This window comes from Musa acuminata, chromosome BXJ2-2 (genome assembly GCF_036884655.1).
Source record: "Musa acuminata AAA Group cultivar baxijiao chromosome BXJ2-2, Cavendish_Baxijiao_AAA, whole genome shotgun sequence".
Classification (NCBI taxonomy): domain Eukaryota; kingdom Viridiplantae; phylum Streptophyta; class Magnoliopsida; order Zingiberales; family Musaceae; genus Musa; species Musa acuminata.
This window is the reverse complement of record NC_088339.1, coordinates 19,479,852-19,494,866: the sequence shown is the minus strand read 5'-3', so window position 1 is coordinate 19,494,866 and position 15,015 is coordinate 19,479,852. Positions and strand designations below refer to the sequence as shown.

General features: G+C 40.7%; 2 protein-coding genes across 2 annotated transcripts; one reads left to right on the top strand and one right to left on the bottom strand.

The window, feature by feature from the left end:
* Positions 1 to 1,159: 1,159 nt before the first annotated feature.
* LOC108951475 (uncharacterized) lies at positions 1,160 to 2,405 on the bottom strand. The gene has a single exon (XM_018819282.2). It carries the CDS (start codon positions 2,307 to 2,309, stop codon positions 1,521 to 1,523), a length of 789 nt encoding a protein of 262 aa, XP_018674827.2. The 5' UTR covers positions 2,310 to 2,405; the 3' UTR covers positions 1,160 to 1,520.
* A 1,453-nt stretch (positions 2,406 to 3,858) lies between these two features.
* On the top strand, positions 3,859 to 14,662 carry LOC104000235 (VAMP-like protein YKT61). Its single transcript, XM_009422231.3, has 6 exons — positions 3,859 to 4,210; positions 4,654 to 4,751; positions 12,421 to 12,525; positions 12,870 to 12,935; positions 13,828 to 13,914; positions 14,374 to 14,662. The coding sequence occupies exons 1-6, from the start codon at positions 3,997 to 3,999 to the stop codon at positions 14,422 to 14,424; spliced, it is 621 nt and encodes a 206-aa protein (XP_009420506.2). The 5' UTR covers positions 3,859 to 3,996; the 3' UTR covers positions 14,425 to 14,662.
* The last annotated feature ends 353 nt before the right edge of the window (positions 14,663 to 15,015 follow it).

Below are 15,015 nucleotides of genomic sequence, written 5' to 3'. Positions count from 1 at the left end.
CATACATATATATACATATATACATACATACATATACATACATATATACATACATATATACATACATACATATACATACATATATACATACATACATATATACATACATACATACATATATACATACATATATACATATATATATATACATATATACATATATATATATATATATATATATATATATATATATATATATATGATCCATGATCCTCAAATTCAGAATCTCGTTGCCACTTTGATAAGCTTTATCTGGTGGAGGTAAAGCATTGATCTCCTAAATATAAAAGATTGTTGGATCTGCTCTAGAATTCAACAATTTCATTTCTCTAAAACTTTAGGAAAAAAAGATATAAGCATATTAAAGCTCTAGTTTTTAAGATAATTGACCAAGATATTTTCAACTTCTGCTTAAGGTTGAAGGATGACCGGTCAAAAACGGAAGCAATTTGGTAACCTATCTGGTCCACCAATGGCTAGCTGTTCTTTAACTAATCCAATTGGCCGTCTCGGTTTTGTTTTATGGTTAAGTCCACCAAAGTAAAATAATTGTTTAATTATATTTCACAACTTATGCTATTTAACAAAGCAAATATTTTTATCTGCCTCAACAAGCATTAAATGACAGTAATCAAACAGAAATTTGTAGCCTCACTTATGTACATGAAATGCAATTATTATCATACTTATTTTGCAAAAAAAATTTAAAAATGGATTACTTTCTAATGCGCATGCAGATTAAAGAAAAAAAAGATAGAGAAAAAACTCTCCTCTCGAAATAAAAAGGCAGTATGGGTAAGTTTAGCAAGATTTATCAACCCAGTTGGCAACCATTTAACAAATATTGAATATTTCTAATTACAGATGAAATACTTCCAATTCCTTGCAAATTATGAGCAATTGCCTCGAACATAACATGCAACTATAAACCTTTTAGTTAACTATAGCAAAAAGATAAGACTAGTTATGCTGTCGAAACTAATGTAAACCTTGAAACTTGCTTAGATAATATAATGAACAAAGAAGGAATATTATCTGACCAAGATGGCCAAGTTATCAGTGCCACATACCTGAGAAAAATTGTTTTCCTTCAAAATGCAGATATTTAAGTGCGACCTGCAATCACAACCACAAGAGGGGCCAAAGCGAAGACAGAATATCACCTCAGGTTGCTGGCGCTTTATTACTTCCATGCCTTTGGTCGTCCTGCCAAAGACCACTCCAACCAAATAGAAAGAAACAAAACCTCCTAAAAGATATTACAACCATAGTACAGTCACTCGCCAATCCACCACGGCCAAACACCGCTCGGCTCCTGCCAACCCCGTTGGAGCCCACCTCCTGTCTCTTGTACCCAAGTATGACACGCCACTGCCACGTATCCACTTCGATACGAACCCCGGAGGTTTTATATCTTGCACCTCCCTGTCTACGCGAACCTACTCACAACCAACACAAAACCATCTCTCTCGTAAAGTAATCAATAATGAGAAAAGGGCGTGCGGAATTATCCGGTCCAGCTAAGCGGAAGCTTCGACCCGCTTCTTAGACGGCCGCTGAATAGGCCCCACCGGCGAGCGGAAGCGGAAGGTAACCGCGTCGTGGACGCACCAGTGGAAACTCGGGAGACGGCCCTCCGCCCGCGCCTCCTCGCACTCCTCGCACGCCGCCGGACGAGGAGGCGCCACTTCGGCGCTCGTCCGCGACACCCGCGCGTACCCGTCCTCCGCCACCGCGAACGGTCCGTACGAGGCGGCCGCCATCGTGGTTGACAGGAGGCACTTCTCACGCTGCAGCTGCAGGTCCCGCAGCTGGGTCCCGTAATCCCACATCCCCATCCCGGCCATCGCCTCCGGAGCCAATCCGCCGAGCGCCGGGTCGAGGCCACCCGATCCCGCCGAGTTCCGCCTCAGGATCGTCATCTCCGGCACATCCTTCCTCCCCTCCATCCCATCATCCCCGGCGCGGTTCCTCCTCCTCGAGCGGCCCCGCCTCTCCCGGCGGGGCCGGCGGAGGACGGCGAGGACGAAGCAGTCCCTCTCGCGAGCGATGGCGCCGAGGTCGGAGGTCTCGTCGATCGGCACCTTGCGGCGGACCTCGGACGAGGCCCCGGCCTTCCTACGGCGTACGAGCGACATCGAGATCTGGTGGGGAGCGACCCCGATCCTCTGGCTGATGACCGCCTGGAACTTTCCGAACCCCAGCGACGGGGTCACCGAGATGGATCCCATGTCGATCTCCCGATCACCGTCGAAGAAGAGGACGGGAAAGGAGGCGAAGGCCGCTGTCGCGGCCAATCCCGCCGCCATATCACCGGCGAGGCCGGAGCAGACCGGGGTAGGGTTTGTGAGGGTCGGAGAAGGGAAGAAGCATTGGAATCGTGGAGTCTGGATGAGGTTAGAGTGCCAGGCTTTTATTACTGGCTGTTTGAGCCACTGGGTTTTTCGGTGGCTGCGCTGAGGCAGTAGGGATATTTTTGGTAGGAGAATAATTTCCTAGGATCGCTTTGGCCGTAAGGGACTCCTCGTTAAATAATAAAAATAAAAATTATTATTATTATATTTTTGTTAATATTTAAAAATATTATTTAAGTTTATAACGTAAACTTGGTTGAGAGTTTTCATCACTTTAAAACAATATTTTATTCCTTTTGATGGATTCAAGCTTCTAATCTCTTGCTTGCCTTGTAAGCTATAGAAAAGGGTGTTTTTGTCATTGCAGTAGGTTGAAACCCCGTCGAACGAGATTAACACGGCTTCTACACGTGCTCGATGTCCTCAATTGGGCTGTTTTCAATTTCATTTTATTTGGGTGTTTTTACATATATATTCTTGCATGCTTAAGAAGTATTATATTAAACCTTATAAATTTTAGTAGGTAGTATGAACATCCAAATATTAAGCTCCTTCACACACATCCTTTTTGCTAACATCTATAGTTTTGTTTAATATTACCTAATATAAATTGAATATTATATATTTTAAGTATCTTTAACATTCTCATTATCATTATAAGATTTTAAAGGGTATAAATATAATATTCATACCACCAACTCAACTTTGTTGGTAAATTTTTTCATGGATCCGAATAATGAATGTGATTTATGATGAAATTTTAGTGTAACCTTGACAAATTAAAAAGAAATTCTAAGAATTATATGCTACCATTACAATGGTATGATAATAATCATATTAATAATATTTACAAATTATTTATATATTAATATCTAAAAATCTCTATCATTCTTACCAGTATAATATAAAGCTTATAAGCACATTAATTTCATTAGCAATTTTCAAGTCTCTACTCTATGCAATTTTTTTGGGTTTGCAAGGATATGTATGTCAATTTTGAATATAGAGAAATTAATTATTCAAAGGATATTACTATTTATAATCGATTTGTTATTAAACTTTAAATATTCTTAAGATATTTTTTTATAAATAGAGGTATATATCTTTAATTTATAATTTAATTTAAATATATTTTTTCTTTTTTCCCTTCTTGATTTTCTTCTCCTCCTCTTAATCATCGTAAGTGATGCAAAATAATAAAAAAATAGATGATGAAATAAGATCAATTGAAGATCTAAAAGAATGAGGTGAAAAATAATTTTTGATATTTATTATAATAATTTAATATTTTTAGAGTTATGTATATTCTGTATTAATCGAGAATAAGTTGTATTAACTCGAGCGATGGGGATGTGGTAGTTGGGTTATGAATAATGAAATATTTATTTTATTATTTTTTAAAAGAATTACTAATAGTTAAGGTATTGTGAATAGTAAAAAAAATATATTAAATAGTAAATTTATTATTACAGAGCATATATATCATAATTTTGCCTAAATTAATTAATTGAATCGCGCATCTGATTCCACCCCGTCTCGATTACCACCGCCTTCGCGTCCCTTTATTCCCGTTCCTCCTCCCTTCCTTCGATCATCGACGACAAGCTTTCTAGGGTTTCTCAGTTGGATCGGCGGATCGGAGATGAAGATCACCGCCCTCCTCGTGCTGAGAACCACCGGCGCCGGCGACTCCTCCTCCTCCGGGTCGTCGGATCCGGTGGTCCTTGCCAACGCCTCGGACGTGAGCCACTTCGGCTTCTTCCAGAGGACGGCCGCCAAGGAGTTCATCCTCTTCGTCGGCCGCACCGTTGCCAATCGCACTTCCCCTGGCCAGCGTCAGTCCGTCCAGCACGAAGGTCCCCTTCCAGATCTCTAATTCCGCTTCCAATTTTCCTGGTGTAATTTTTCCTTCATACGATCCGGTCCGATTTGAGCAATTGGCAGAGATTGAGGTTTAGATGTTTCATCAGTAGGCAAATTTGGTGTTTCCTCTTGTAAAGATTTATCCTATTTCGCTTCTTATGTCATAGAATTAGCAGTTTAATTCTCGTGATATTAGTTTATGAGATCTCGGGATCACGTTAAGCTACACTAGGGGTTCTATATCCTATCCCCTAGAAGCTAGTCAGGAACTCTTTAAAAGGGTAAATTCGGAGTTATAGCCTCTAACATAATTGATGTGAACTCTGGTAGGTTTTTCACTGAATTTGCGTTGGTGGGATCATAGTGAGGATACTGATGTGAAGATGTGATGGATTGATATTGTAAAATGTTCCTGATTCCTTTGATCTTTTTGCAGAGTACAAGGTGCATTCTTACAATCGAAATGGTCTTTGTGCTGTGGCATTTATGGACGATCATTATCCAGTCCGAAGTGCATTTTCTCTCTTAAACAAGGTAGTAAACATTCCCTTTTTTTATAATTTGTTGTCAGTGGTTTTGTTTGTTATGCAGAGGAATAAGTTTTTTGTTTGAAAAGATCCTGCTCCCGTTGTGCATACTTCTTGGTTCTGCCTATGCTTTTACTTCTAAATATATTTCTTCATTGGACTACAGATTGTTCCTCTCTTAAAGCAATGTTATCTTGCTAGTTTTCTTTCTTGTGTACTTGGATTAGCATCGCTGTAAGAGAGTTTCATGGAAAAAGATTCTCTGTTTATTGTGGGGCAAACCTATTGATTATCTTAAGCCTTTTGTCTTAGCAAAGTATTTCCATCCAATTATATTTTTGGTTAAAGATCCATATTCATGCATTCATTGTGTAAGAGGGCATATCAAACATCACTGTCATAAGGACATATCAAACATCACTGTCATATTCTTCTCCTTGTCGCGTCGTGCCGAAGGCCGAAGATGTCTATGGCCTTCGACGTCTTCGCCGAACGCTGTAGATGAGGAGAATACCGCGTTCTTCTCCTCGCTGCGTCACACCGAAGGCCGAAGTAGTTTGCGGCCTTCGACATCTTCGTCAAACGCCGCAGATGAGGTGAAGAAAAGGAGGCGACATCGCTAAGGTACGTACACCTCCTTTTTTAAAATTATATATATATACACACACACACCGAGCTGTCACGGACTTAGCTGGTTTTGCCTAAGCCGTGCAGCACCCTTGCGTGTCTGTCCGTAAAGAACAGCCTCCCCGAAACCTCCTATGGTCCCTTAGGACCTACAAAAGAGAAAACGGGTTAGAGAAAGCGTCTCACTCGGGATTCACAAGCAATCATTTCAGTAAACACTTCATAGTCAATGCAAATTACAAATAAACTTTACAAGCTTTGAACGGTCGCACAACAAATGGTCCAAAATGGTCCACTATAGACTGAAAGAAAATGAGGCTGCTAAGCCTACTGCCAACCCTTTACATGTTGTGCAAAGCATGAACAAACCAAAAGACACGGACATACATAAGCATTACGTCAAACACTTCATTTACAATTTTGACCGTGACATTCTCCCCCACTTATTCCTTCGACGTCCTCGTCGAAGCCCTTGCCGACGCTACAACTCCTTGCCTTTGCTGAGTCTTCAATCTTCTGCTCCTGCTGCAATACACCTCTTGGCTCTCAACTGCTCTTCGCTGTTGTTGTTGAGCAGTCGAACTTTTAATCCGCCATGCTGCTTCAACTCGCCAATGACTTTGACTCTAATGTAGGGTTGGCTGAGTTGTGTTAATCTACTCTTAGTAGCATTGATCACCATTGGTGAGGATTTGATAACTATTGTCTTCCATTTGGTTTCTTCGAAGGGTCTTTGAATATGTGCAGAGTTCCTCTGCTGGATAAATCAGAGAATTGGGATCCTCGATTTCGCTCATTCTCTTAGGAGTTGAGAAGGCAAAGGTTACTTGACTTCGCCTGCCTCCTCGAGGGTTATACTCCATGCATCGAGCTGGTTGTTGGCCTTCGTCTGCTCTTTGCTCACTCTTCTGAAGCACTTGAAGTGTTTGCACTCCTTGCGTTGGGTTAGTTACTGTGATTCACCTTCCCAATGCCATCGAACTTCTGGAATGCAGGAAGTCTTCTCTATCAACCCAACCGCCTACTCCACTGAGTGGCAAAGGTACAACACCGCGTACTGCTTACTTCGTTCCTTGGTCGTGCACTCTTGTATCGACCCGAAGTCCTCCACTTTCGGCTATCTTGATGAGAAGCTCATTGACACCGGTCTTACGAAGTTTCCTGGCCTATGCCCTTCAACCTTGTCTAAGTACTTGGAGTTTGCCTCTGCATTCTCTACCTCCTCAGCCCCTTTCACGACCAAGCGCTCTCCCCCCCATGAGAGCAAGGGATCGATGACTTCACGAAAGTCTTGCCTCTGTGGTACCATGGCGCTGTCATACCCATAGCTCTACTATCCGTCACCTCACATTTGCATCCCTTTCTTCGCAATCGGTAGATCTGCCTCTGTGGCACTCCTTTGAGTCCACCTTTATTCTAACCGATGCTTGGTTTTGGGTAGCTAAGTCCCTTTGGACTCGTTGTTGCTTCCTCGCCCCTTTCGGCCCCCTGCTTCAATACCTTTGTGTTCTCTAAGCAGTTTCCCTTGGTCGATGGAAAGGCAGACCGTAACTCCCATGCATCGCCTCTGCCATCATGTTGTAGGGTTTGTACCGATACTGTTTCCTTAGCTTCCTTGGTAGCAACGTTCGCTTACTCGGTCTTGTCCTCTGACTCGTTGGGCTCCCTTAAGCGAATATGAGCTCTGGAGTAGTCCAACTCTCCAGCCGTTCTGATCGTACCTCTGCATGATCAAGTCCCTCCCATGGGACTCGTTGGTACTTGCATTTGAACTTTTCCCTCAGTGGTACACAACCCCCATATGTTGATGACCAAGGCTTTCATCCAATGCAAAATTCGATACACACACGAAAGACTTGCTTTTGCGGTACTATGGCTTTCACTCCTTGAATCCATAGCCTTCTAGCCGTCGTGTTGTTCACCGAAGTGGAGCTCCCAGTAGCTCTCGATCATACCTTCCTATGATATAGTCCCTTACGGGACTAGATTCGTGTGTATCGCATTGCCACAAACTGTTCCACCACGATCCGCTGCATTATATCACCTTCTGGTGACATCTCCATTGCATTCTGATACTTGTGGGATGAACTCGGATTATAATCCCTCCATGTGTGGCCTCTGCCAACATATCGCAAGGCCTCTTCCACTTTCGATTGTGTTCGCTCCTTTGGCAATCGACCTTTGTCCACCCGCTCTCGGGTCACACCTAGACGAAGCACGCTCTAGGACAGTCCATCACCTAGTAGCCCACAAAGTCGACCGACTTCGCTGAAATTGGTGCACCATTGTCTAGATCCTAGGCCTTTGCCCCTATCAGCACAATCTCCACTTTGCACCGCTCCCTTCATGGCAACTTGAATGGTAGCACTGTGGCATATTCTTCAAGAGTACCCACCTCCGCGTCCTCTTGCCTCGTGTCAAGGCCTTCTGAACCCAACTTCGCCTTTGCAAGTTGAGTCGCCTTAGTTCTTTCATCAAATGTTTCTTCGAGATAAGGTGCATGTGCCCAAAAGCTTCCTTCATTTCCCTCCATCAGAATAAAGGACCCATGGAACGACATGATCTCGCTTTTGCCTCTGCAAGAGTTCATGTCCTTGACCTCTATCTAAGGAAAGCTATGTGCCTCTATTTCATATTTTATCTTCTATGCTGGCTCTCTTCATATGCCTTGGGTACTTCGCCAAGTTACACCCAAGCTGCTCTACTCCTCGATTTGCACTGAGTGATAATGGTCCTCACGCCCACCATTCCACGGGTCAGCCCTCCATTGAGTCTGATCTCCATATCGACTCCAAGTGTGCCTTCATTTGTGTTGCTTTAGATTACTCCCCCACTTGATCTTGCAATTCATCCCCCAATGCATTATCTCAAGCGAGATCGTGTGATTACTCCTCGCCGCTCGCTCGGTCCATTGAGCTTTGTGGAGTTGTTTTGAGGTACTCCTCCTCAACATGTGTGGTCCGTTGCACATGGTTCTCCTGTTGGAGAGTTGGGACTTATCCCTCCTGGATATTTGTCCCGTTGGAGTAACATGTGCGGTCCGTTGCACATGGTTCTCCCTCTAGAGAGCCGGGACTTATCCCTCCTGGATATTTGTCCCGTTGGAGCAACTTCTCTCTTCGCTTCCTTCCCTCTGAAAGTTTCGGAGACCACCATCCCCTTGGACTACTCCGCCTTGCTGAACATACTGTGCATTATTCTGCCTCCCGTAAACGCACTTGCTAGATTGCGACTCCACGTCAACACAGTCCCCGCTACACCCCTCAAGGCCTAGCAACATGCTGAACTCGCTGTACAATTCAGTCTCCTACGGATATATCCTTCTCATGTTGAAGAGAAAGTTTCAAAGCTTCAGGGCGTCGAGTTTCGGCCGCCTTGGGTTAGCCACGAGCACTCCATCATTCGCATACAAGCCCTTTCATGAGTACCGAATTCTTCGATGTAACAATTCTTCTCACCTTTGTGAGCTTTTGCAGAACTCTTTCGGTCGTTGAACGACCCATTCCACCTTGCATGGTCTCATCTTTTACCAAGCGCCTCGCTTGCCTTGAGCACCAACAAGTATAGTTGCCAACGTTGAGCCGTAGCTTAAACTCAGTCATTCCAACCTTTGTGCTCTACACATTCTTCCCAGCTTGCTTGTCCTCGTGGTGCCTTTTACGCGAAGGGTTGACCATTCCTCTGAATGTCAATCTTAGATGCCCGCTCCTCTGAGCGACTCCTTTTCCCTACATCTCCATGCCCGTTTTCCCCCAAATGGTCGTGCATGCTGGCTTCCCTCAACGCAGCCCCGTTAGGTCCCCCACATTTGTATGCCAAGTATTTCTATGAGTGCTTGTCCCGCTCTGATACCATATGTCACGAACTTAGCTGGTTTTGCCTAAGTCGTGCGGCACTCTTGCGTGTCCGTCCGTAAAGATCAGCCTCCCCGAAACCTCCTATGGTCTCTTAAGACCTACAAAAGAGAAAATGAGTTAGAGAAAACGTCTCACTCGGGATCCACAAGCAATCATTTCACTAAACACTTCATAGTCAATGCAAATTACAAACAGACTTTATAAGCTCTGAATGGTCGCACAATAAAGGGTCCAAAATGGTCCACTACAGACCGAAAGAAAATGGGGCTGCTAAGCCTACTGCTAGCCCTTTACATGTTGTGCAAAACATGAACAAACCAAAAGACACGGACATACAGAAGCATTACGTCGAACACCCTATTTACAATTTTGTCTGTGACAGAGCGGTACACCCTAGCATACCGCTCGGTATGCTCGTACCATACCGTATCGAGCAAAGCTCGAAACATTGATATGGTATGAAATTAAAAACCTTGGTCACAAGCAAGGTAGGCAATACCGAATGATACCGCCCGGTACGCGGTATACCGTTTTGTACCATACCGAGCGAACGTCGAAATGCCGGTACGGTACGGTATTGCGAACCTTAGTCATAAGTCATTATTATCTATGTTTTCACTTTAGTTCTCTGAATTGCTCAAGGGGAAAAAAAAGAAAACCAATGAAGAAAATATGAAAGAAATAAGATCTGGTTTGATTGCAGATCACAAATTTTAAATGCAGATTCCTTCTTTACAAGGAATTTCATTCTAAAAAGATGAAACCAATCAGTCAGATATCATTAAAAAAGAAGATTATTTGTTCAAAATAAATCTGAAAATTATCTTCTAAGAACATATGATTGATTTGATGATGTAATTTTCATAATTATATTCTTTTCTTTTTTTATTTTTTGTACTTAATGTCTATAAGAAGGAAAAGAGATTGTAGTTGGGACGTCAATGAAAGAATGAACAAATGAGTTTTTTCTCCTGCAATACGTGTGAGTGGTGTGAGGGAACAATCTTTTCCCTAAAATGAGATTAAGTCATAAAGTTATCTGTTTCTTGTCTTCCCCGAATCTTCCCTCATTATCCTACCACTTAAATTCCACCATTATATATTTCCTACAACCTTATAATCCCTGTTACCTTTGACTTTTCTTTGATTATACATGATCCACCACATTTTAAACTGTTGAAAATATGATATCATTGGAGCTATCCTGAACTTCATGATCAACCAATATGTATTTGAATTTGTGTTACTTGTACTTTCATTTGTTTTGAATTAACTTTTCTGTGAATCAAGCGTGTTTATTGGTCTCCTATCTTCTTTCTCTTTTTTTCCTTTCACGAACTTTTGTCTCAATCCCCTAAGCCTTCTCACCCTTTAGATTATTCTACATCACAACTATTTTATTACATGTGAGTCTAGTTGCTTTTCTAGAGAACATTATCAATTATTATTCATTAATAATGAACAGCACTTATATATTGGTTTAATTTGTCTCCTTACTGAGGTAATTTGCAAAGGATCAATCTCGCGAATGTTATTTCCCTAAGGGTACCACAGAAATTCTTGAAGGTAATATTTGAAGACCAATGACTAAAGATCTAAGCACCAATTTTAGTGGATGAATTTTATTTGCCATGATTAGAGAACTTGTTTTCATCAAGAACAATGCTACAATCTCTTATTAAAGACATGGAAAGATAGCCTTTTTGATAGTTTGAACTTTGAATCATCTTGTGCAGCTTTTCTATTATTGGTTATGTTATTAAAGGAAGTTTTCACGCCTTGTCTTTGCTTGTTATTATTGATGTGAAAAAGAGTCTAAAGGGATAGTATATCAACTTATCTATGATACTTCCATTGAGATCCAAGCCACAGAGTGCAACTTCCATATGTCTTTCCAGTGGAAGATCACTCATCACAAAACAACACAAGGGAAAATGTAGTTTGTAGCTGGACTGGTTAGCCTATGTGCACCTCAGTTAGTTCCTCTTAGGATATGTGTACTAAATACACAGCCTTGTACAAAATATACTCAACAGTGGTGGGAACCTTATATCACTACGATGGAATCATTCTCCAAAATGGTATTTCCTATGCCTCTATGATCAGAATACTCTAGAAGAATGATCATTCCTGTGTTCTGTTCGACAAGAGAAGACTTGGTAATGTTCATGTGCTACTGCAGTATTTTGATTCATCATATTGAGCTGAGGCCTTCAACTTTTTTCGTGCATCCTTATTTTGGTTTAACAAAAACATCTTTCATGATCCAATTGTATCTTACAATTGGAAGTTTAAAACAATGCTATGTTCTTCATGTCAGAACTGACTCGACTGCTTCTCCATCCTATGGAATGGGCTCAGTCGACTGGTGAAGCAATCTTCTCTGGTCATGAGAGGACATTCTTCTAGTTAAAGAAATATAGTTAAGATGGAGCAAAGTCTGAATGTTTTCTGATAGGAACTATTGTTACGAAGAAAGTACAATCGAAGGATGGCCTTAGAAAAAGTATCCGAATAATGTGTGGTTAGAAAATATGAGATTGTGCTTGATAAGTTGTTGCTGAGTTTCAGAGGGCTTTTAGAAGCATAGTTGCTGACATTGAGTATATAGAAATGGATATCAAGTAATAATAATTGTTTTCAGGCTCAGACTATGAATGTTTTTAACCTTTCACTTACGGTATAAATAGTTGTCATCTGTCATCTATTTCTTCCTGCCTACTAAAGCAACTGCTACTGAAACTTCCAGCAGTTTTTGAGGTCTTTGGCCCAATTAACTTATTTTTTGTGTCTTGAGAAGTTGCATTGAAATTTTTTGCAAGATCATGTTGCACAAAATTTTTCATTTCTTTCTCAGCCACACCTGAACTGGGCTCTATGGTTCTTAGATTGCTTCCTAGGTATAGGAAATTATGTTCTAAACTGTATTCTTGATATGTTCCTGAAAAGTTTCCATAGTGGTTTTCTTGTTTTGCTGGACATGGCAGCTTCACAATTGTAATTAATATACTTTAAATGCTATTTCCTTGTTTTGAGGTCTGGGGCCAGCAATATAAGTAAGGTTTTTACCTTGTCCTATTATCATGTTTCAGTTTCACCATGACTTAAATGTTGGTTGTTCTGGGGTATCTGAATTAATTTTAACCTACTTTTCACTTTGCATAAATCTTACATAATTGTAAATTCATGTAGGTACTAGATGAATATCAGAAGGCTTTTGGGGAATCTTGGAGAGTCCAACAGACAGATTCTACTCAACCATGGCCATATCTAACTGAAGCTTTGACAAAATTTCAGGTCTGTCTTCTCAATTGTGAATTTTCAGTCATGTCTAGTATTTGGTTTTATAATAGTCTCACTCGATGCAGCAGTCTTGAGGTAGATAACTTCAAGAAACTATATCTGAAGTAATATCTGTGTTTTAAATCATAAACATGTTCTCTTCCTTTTCTTTAATTTATGTTCTGAAAATGCTGAAATAACTTCCGGAGTGATTGCATTTGAATCTTTACCATCGAACAGACTTTTTTCCCTTTTCACTGTTAGCTTTCAGTTCAACCATTTTATTTCATTCTATTTCAGTTGCATATAATTATTTACCTTATAAATTTCTATAATAACCTTTCTTTTACATTTTTTAGGACCCTGCAGAAGCTGACAAGTTGTTGAAAATACAGAAGGAGCTGGATGAAACTAAGATTATTCTAGTAAGTATATTTATGCAGAAGGTCATGATGCTCCTGTAGATTCTTAATTATGATTCATGTGTATTGCTTAGCATTTTACTTTAATGGAAAAAAATGAAAGTCATGTTGACCAAGAAGGATACCTATTGTATTGTTTATCTTTATTTGTCTGAAGATTGATTTTACGGCAAAAAAGGAAGAAAATTGTTACTGCCAAAAATAATTAGATAAGCTTCTGCATTGCATGTTCAGTTTGTCAAGATTCTCATACTCAACTAAACAAGTGAGAGGACTCTAATTTTTTAATAAGAGGATCTGTAGACAACAGTTTTACTGTTTCCAATTATGTTGGCTCTTCTACTAATTTTCAGTTGGGCTTCACTTGCAAGACTGTCTTAGGCATTTCTTTTGAAGTTTCATACATTCCCCTTTAGTTTTGTTACCAGACAAGTGATAGGATAATCGTACTTCTATTCTTTGAAAAATGATCTGCAGACAGAAGTCATTCGGTCCAGTGATGTTGCTTTCTGTGTGTACATGTGCATATCTGTCTGTATGTAATAACCCTTTGTTTAAGTCTGACATGTTTGCACTTGGTAAAATCATCATTGAGCACATTATCATTATTCTAGTTTGTTGTGATTATGGTTTTCATGATTCTTCTTTTGTAATTGTTGGTCCCAGCAGGTTCTCCATGTAAAGTACATCCAAATTTTCTTCTTGCATCTCATGAAAGTTAAATGACAGCATGTTGATCCTTGTTTTAGTTAATTGATGTGAATAAACAATGTTATAGCAGAAAATATAAGATGATCACTGTTGATCCTTGTTTTAGTTGCTGGTGGTGAGCTTATATGGAACTTATCAATAGCTTTTACTGACTGGTGTCCTCCTGTACTTGAAACTGATGCAGCATAAGACTATTGATAGTGTGCTCGCACGAGGAGAGAGATTGGATAGCCTAGTTGAGAAGAGTTCAGATCTGAGTGCAGCATCACAGGTGAGCATGCACAAAGCAAAAAACAAAAACTTTAAGCTGACATCTTGATCCATAAGCACATATACAACACGATTTGTTAATGTCATTTGTTGTCAAGCATAACAATGAACACAATACTCTGTGCAATTGTGTGAAACCAAAGGCACCACATGCCATGTCTTCTGTTTCCTAGTGGTATCCACATGCTCCATATTGATAACCACCATTCCCCAAGCAAGAATAGGGTGCAGTTATATTTCTGTCACAGGCACGCGTCCTCATTGTTTACCAAAGTTAAAAACACTATCCATGTCAACCAGGCAAGATTAGGGAAAATGACAACTTAGTTACATGAAGTTGTAATGTTTTTACTCTTGCTGTTTATCACTGTTTCATAGCACAAGTATGCAATGTTGCAGATAAATTGAACATTTTGAACTGACTGCTTTTTGGGCCTTCCTTTTCCCCTTTTATGAGCAGATGTTCTACAAGCAAGCCAAGAAAACCAACCAATGCTGTACCATGCTGTGAAACCGCCTCGAACTCTTGTCATTACCATAACAATCGTGATCCGTGGTGTAAGCTCTGCCTATTTGGATACGTAGATATGGTTTATGTACCCCTGTTGTCATCATTCCTTGTGATTGCTGAATACCCTCCCTTGCTGTACTCTTTCTTCTCTGCTAATAATTACATTGATGTGGTTGTGGCACAAAGTAACCATGGTATTTTTCATCCATGTCCGGAGACTGCATCCATTTCCTCTTCATTCGGTGTCTTGGTCTAAAATTTTCCTTTTTCTGACGAGGAATTGATTGTTGAAATTTCTTGGAACTTTGCCCTTTTGTTTCATGTGGTCATATGCTTGGATGGAAGCTTTTGTTGGTTGATTATCAGCTTTTCAACATGTAAAACCCCCCTTTTTATTCGCTCGTAAATCTCACATTGCTGGTCGTTAATGTGCTCGGCTTCTGTTTAGCAATTTTACTGCATAAAAAAATGCATGCATGCCTGCATCCACCCATCGTTCATATTTTTGTGCACTTATGTGACAGCTCGAATACACGCACACAAACGCTGGAGGAAGGCGTCACCGAACGAAAGCCCAGATATCAGAGTCAA

Bases quoted from the DNA above. Each gene is read 5' to 3' on its own strand.
- LOC104000235 (XM_009422231.3), top strand. From the start codon at position 3,997: ATGAAGATCACCGCCCTCCTCGTGCTGAGAACCACCGGCGCCGGCGAC. The intron at 4,211-4,653 runs GTCCCCTTCCAG...ATCTTTTTGCAG, and splicing joins TCAGTCCGTCCAGCACGAAG to AGTACAAGGTGCATTCTTAC. The intron at 4,752-12,420 runs GTAGTAAACATT...AAATTCATGTAG, and splicing joins CATTTTCTCTCTTAAACAAG to GTACTAGATGAATATCAGAA.
- LOC108951475 (XM_018819282.2), bottom strand. From the start codon at position 2,309: ATGGCGGCGGGATTGGCCGCGACAGCGGCCTTCGCCTCCTTTCCCGTC.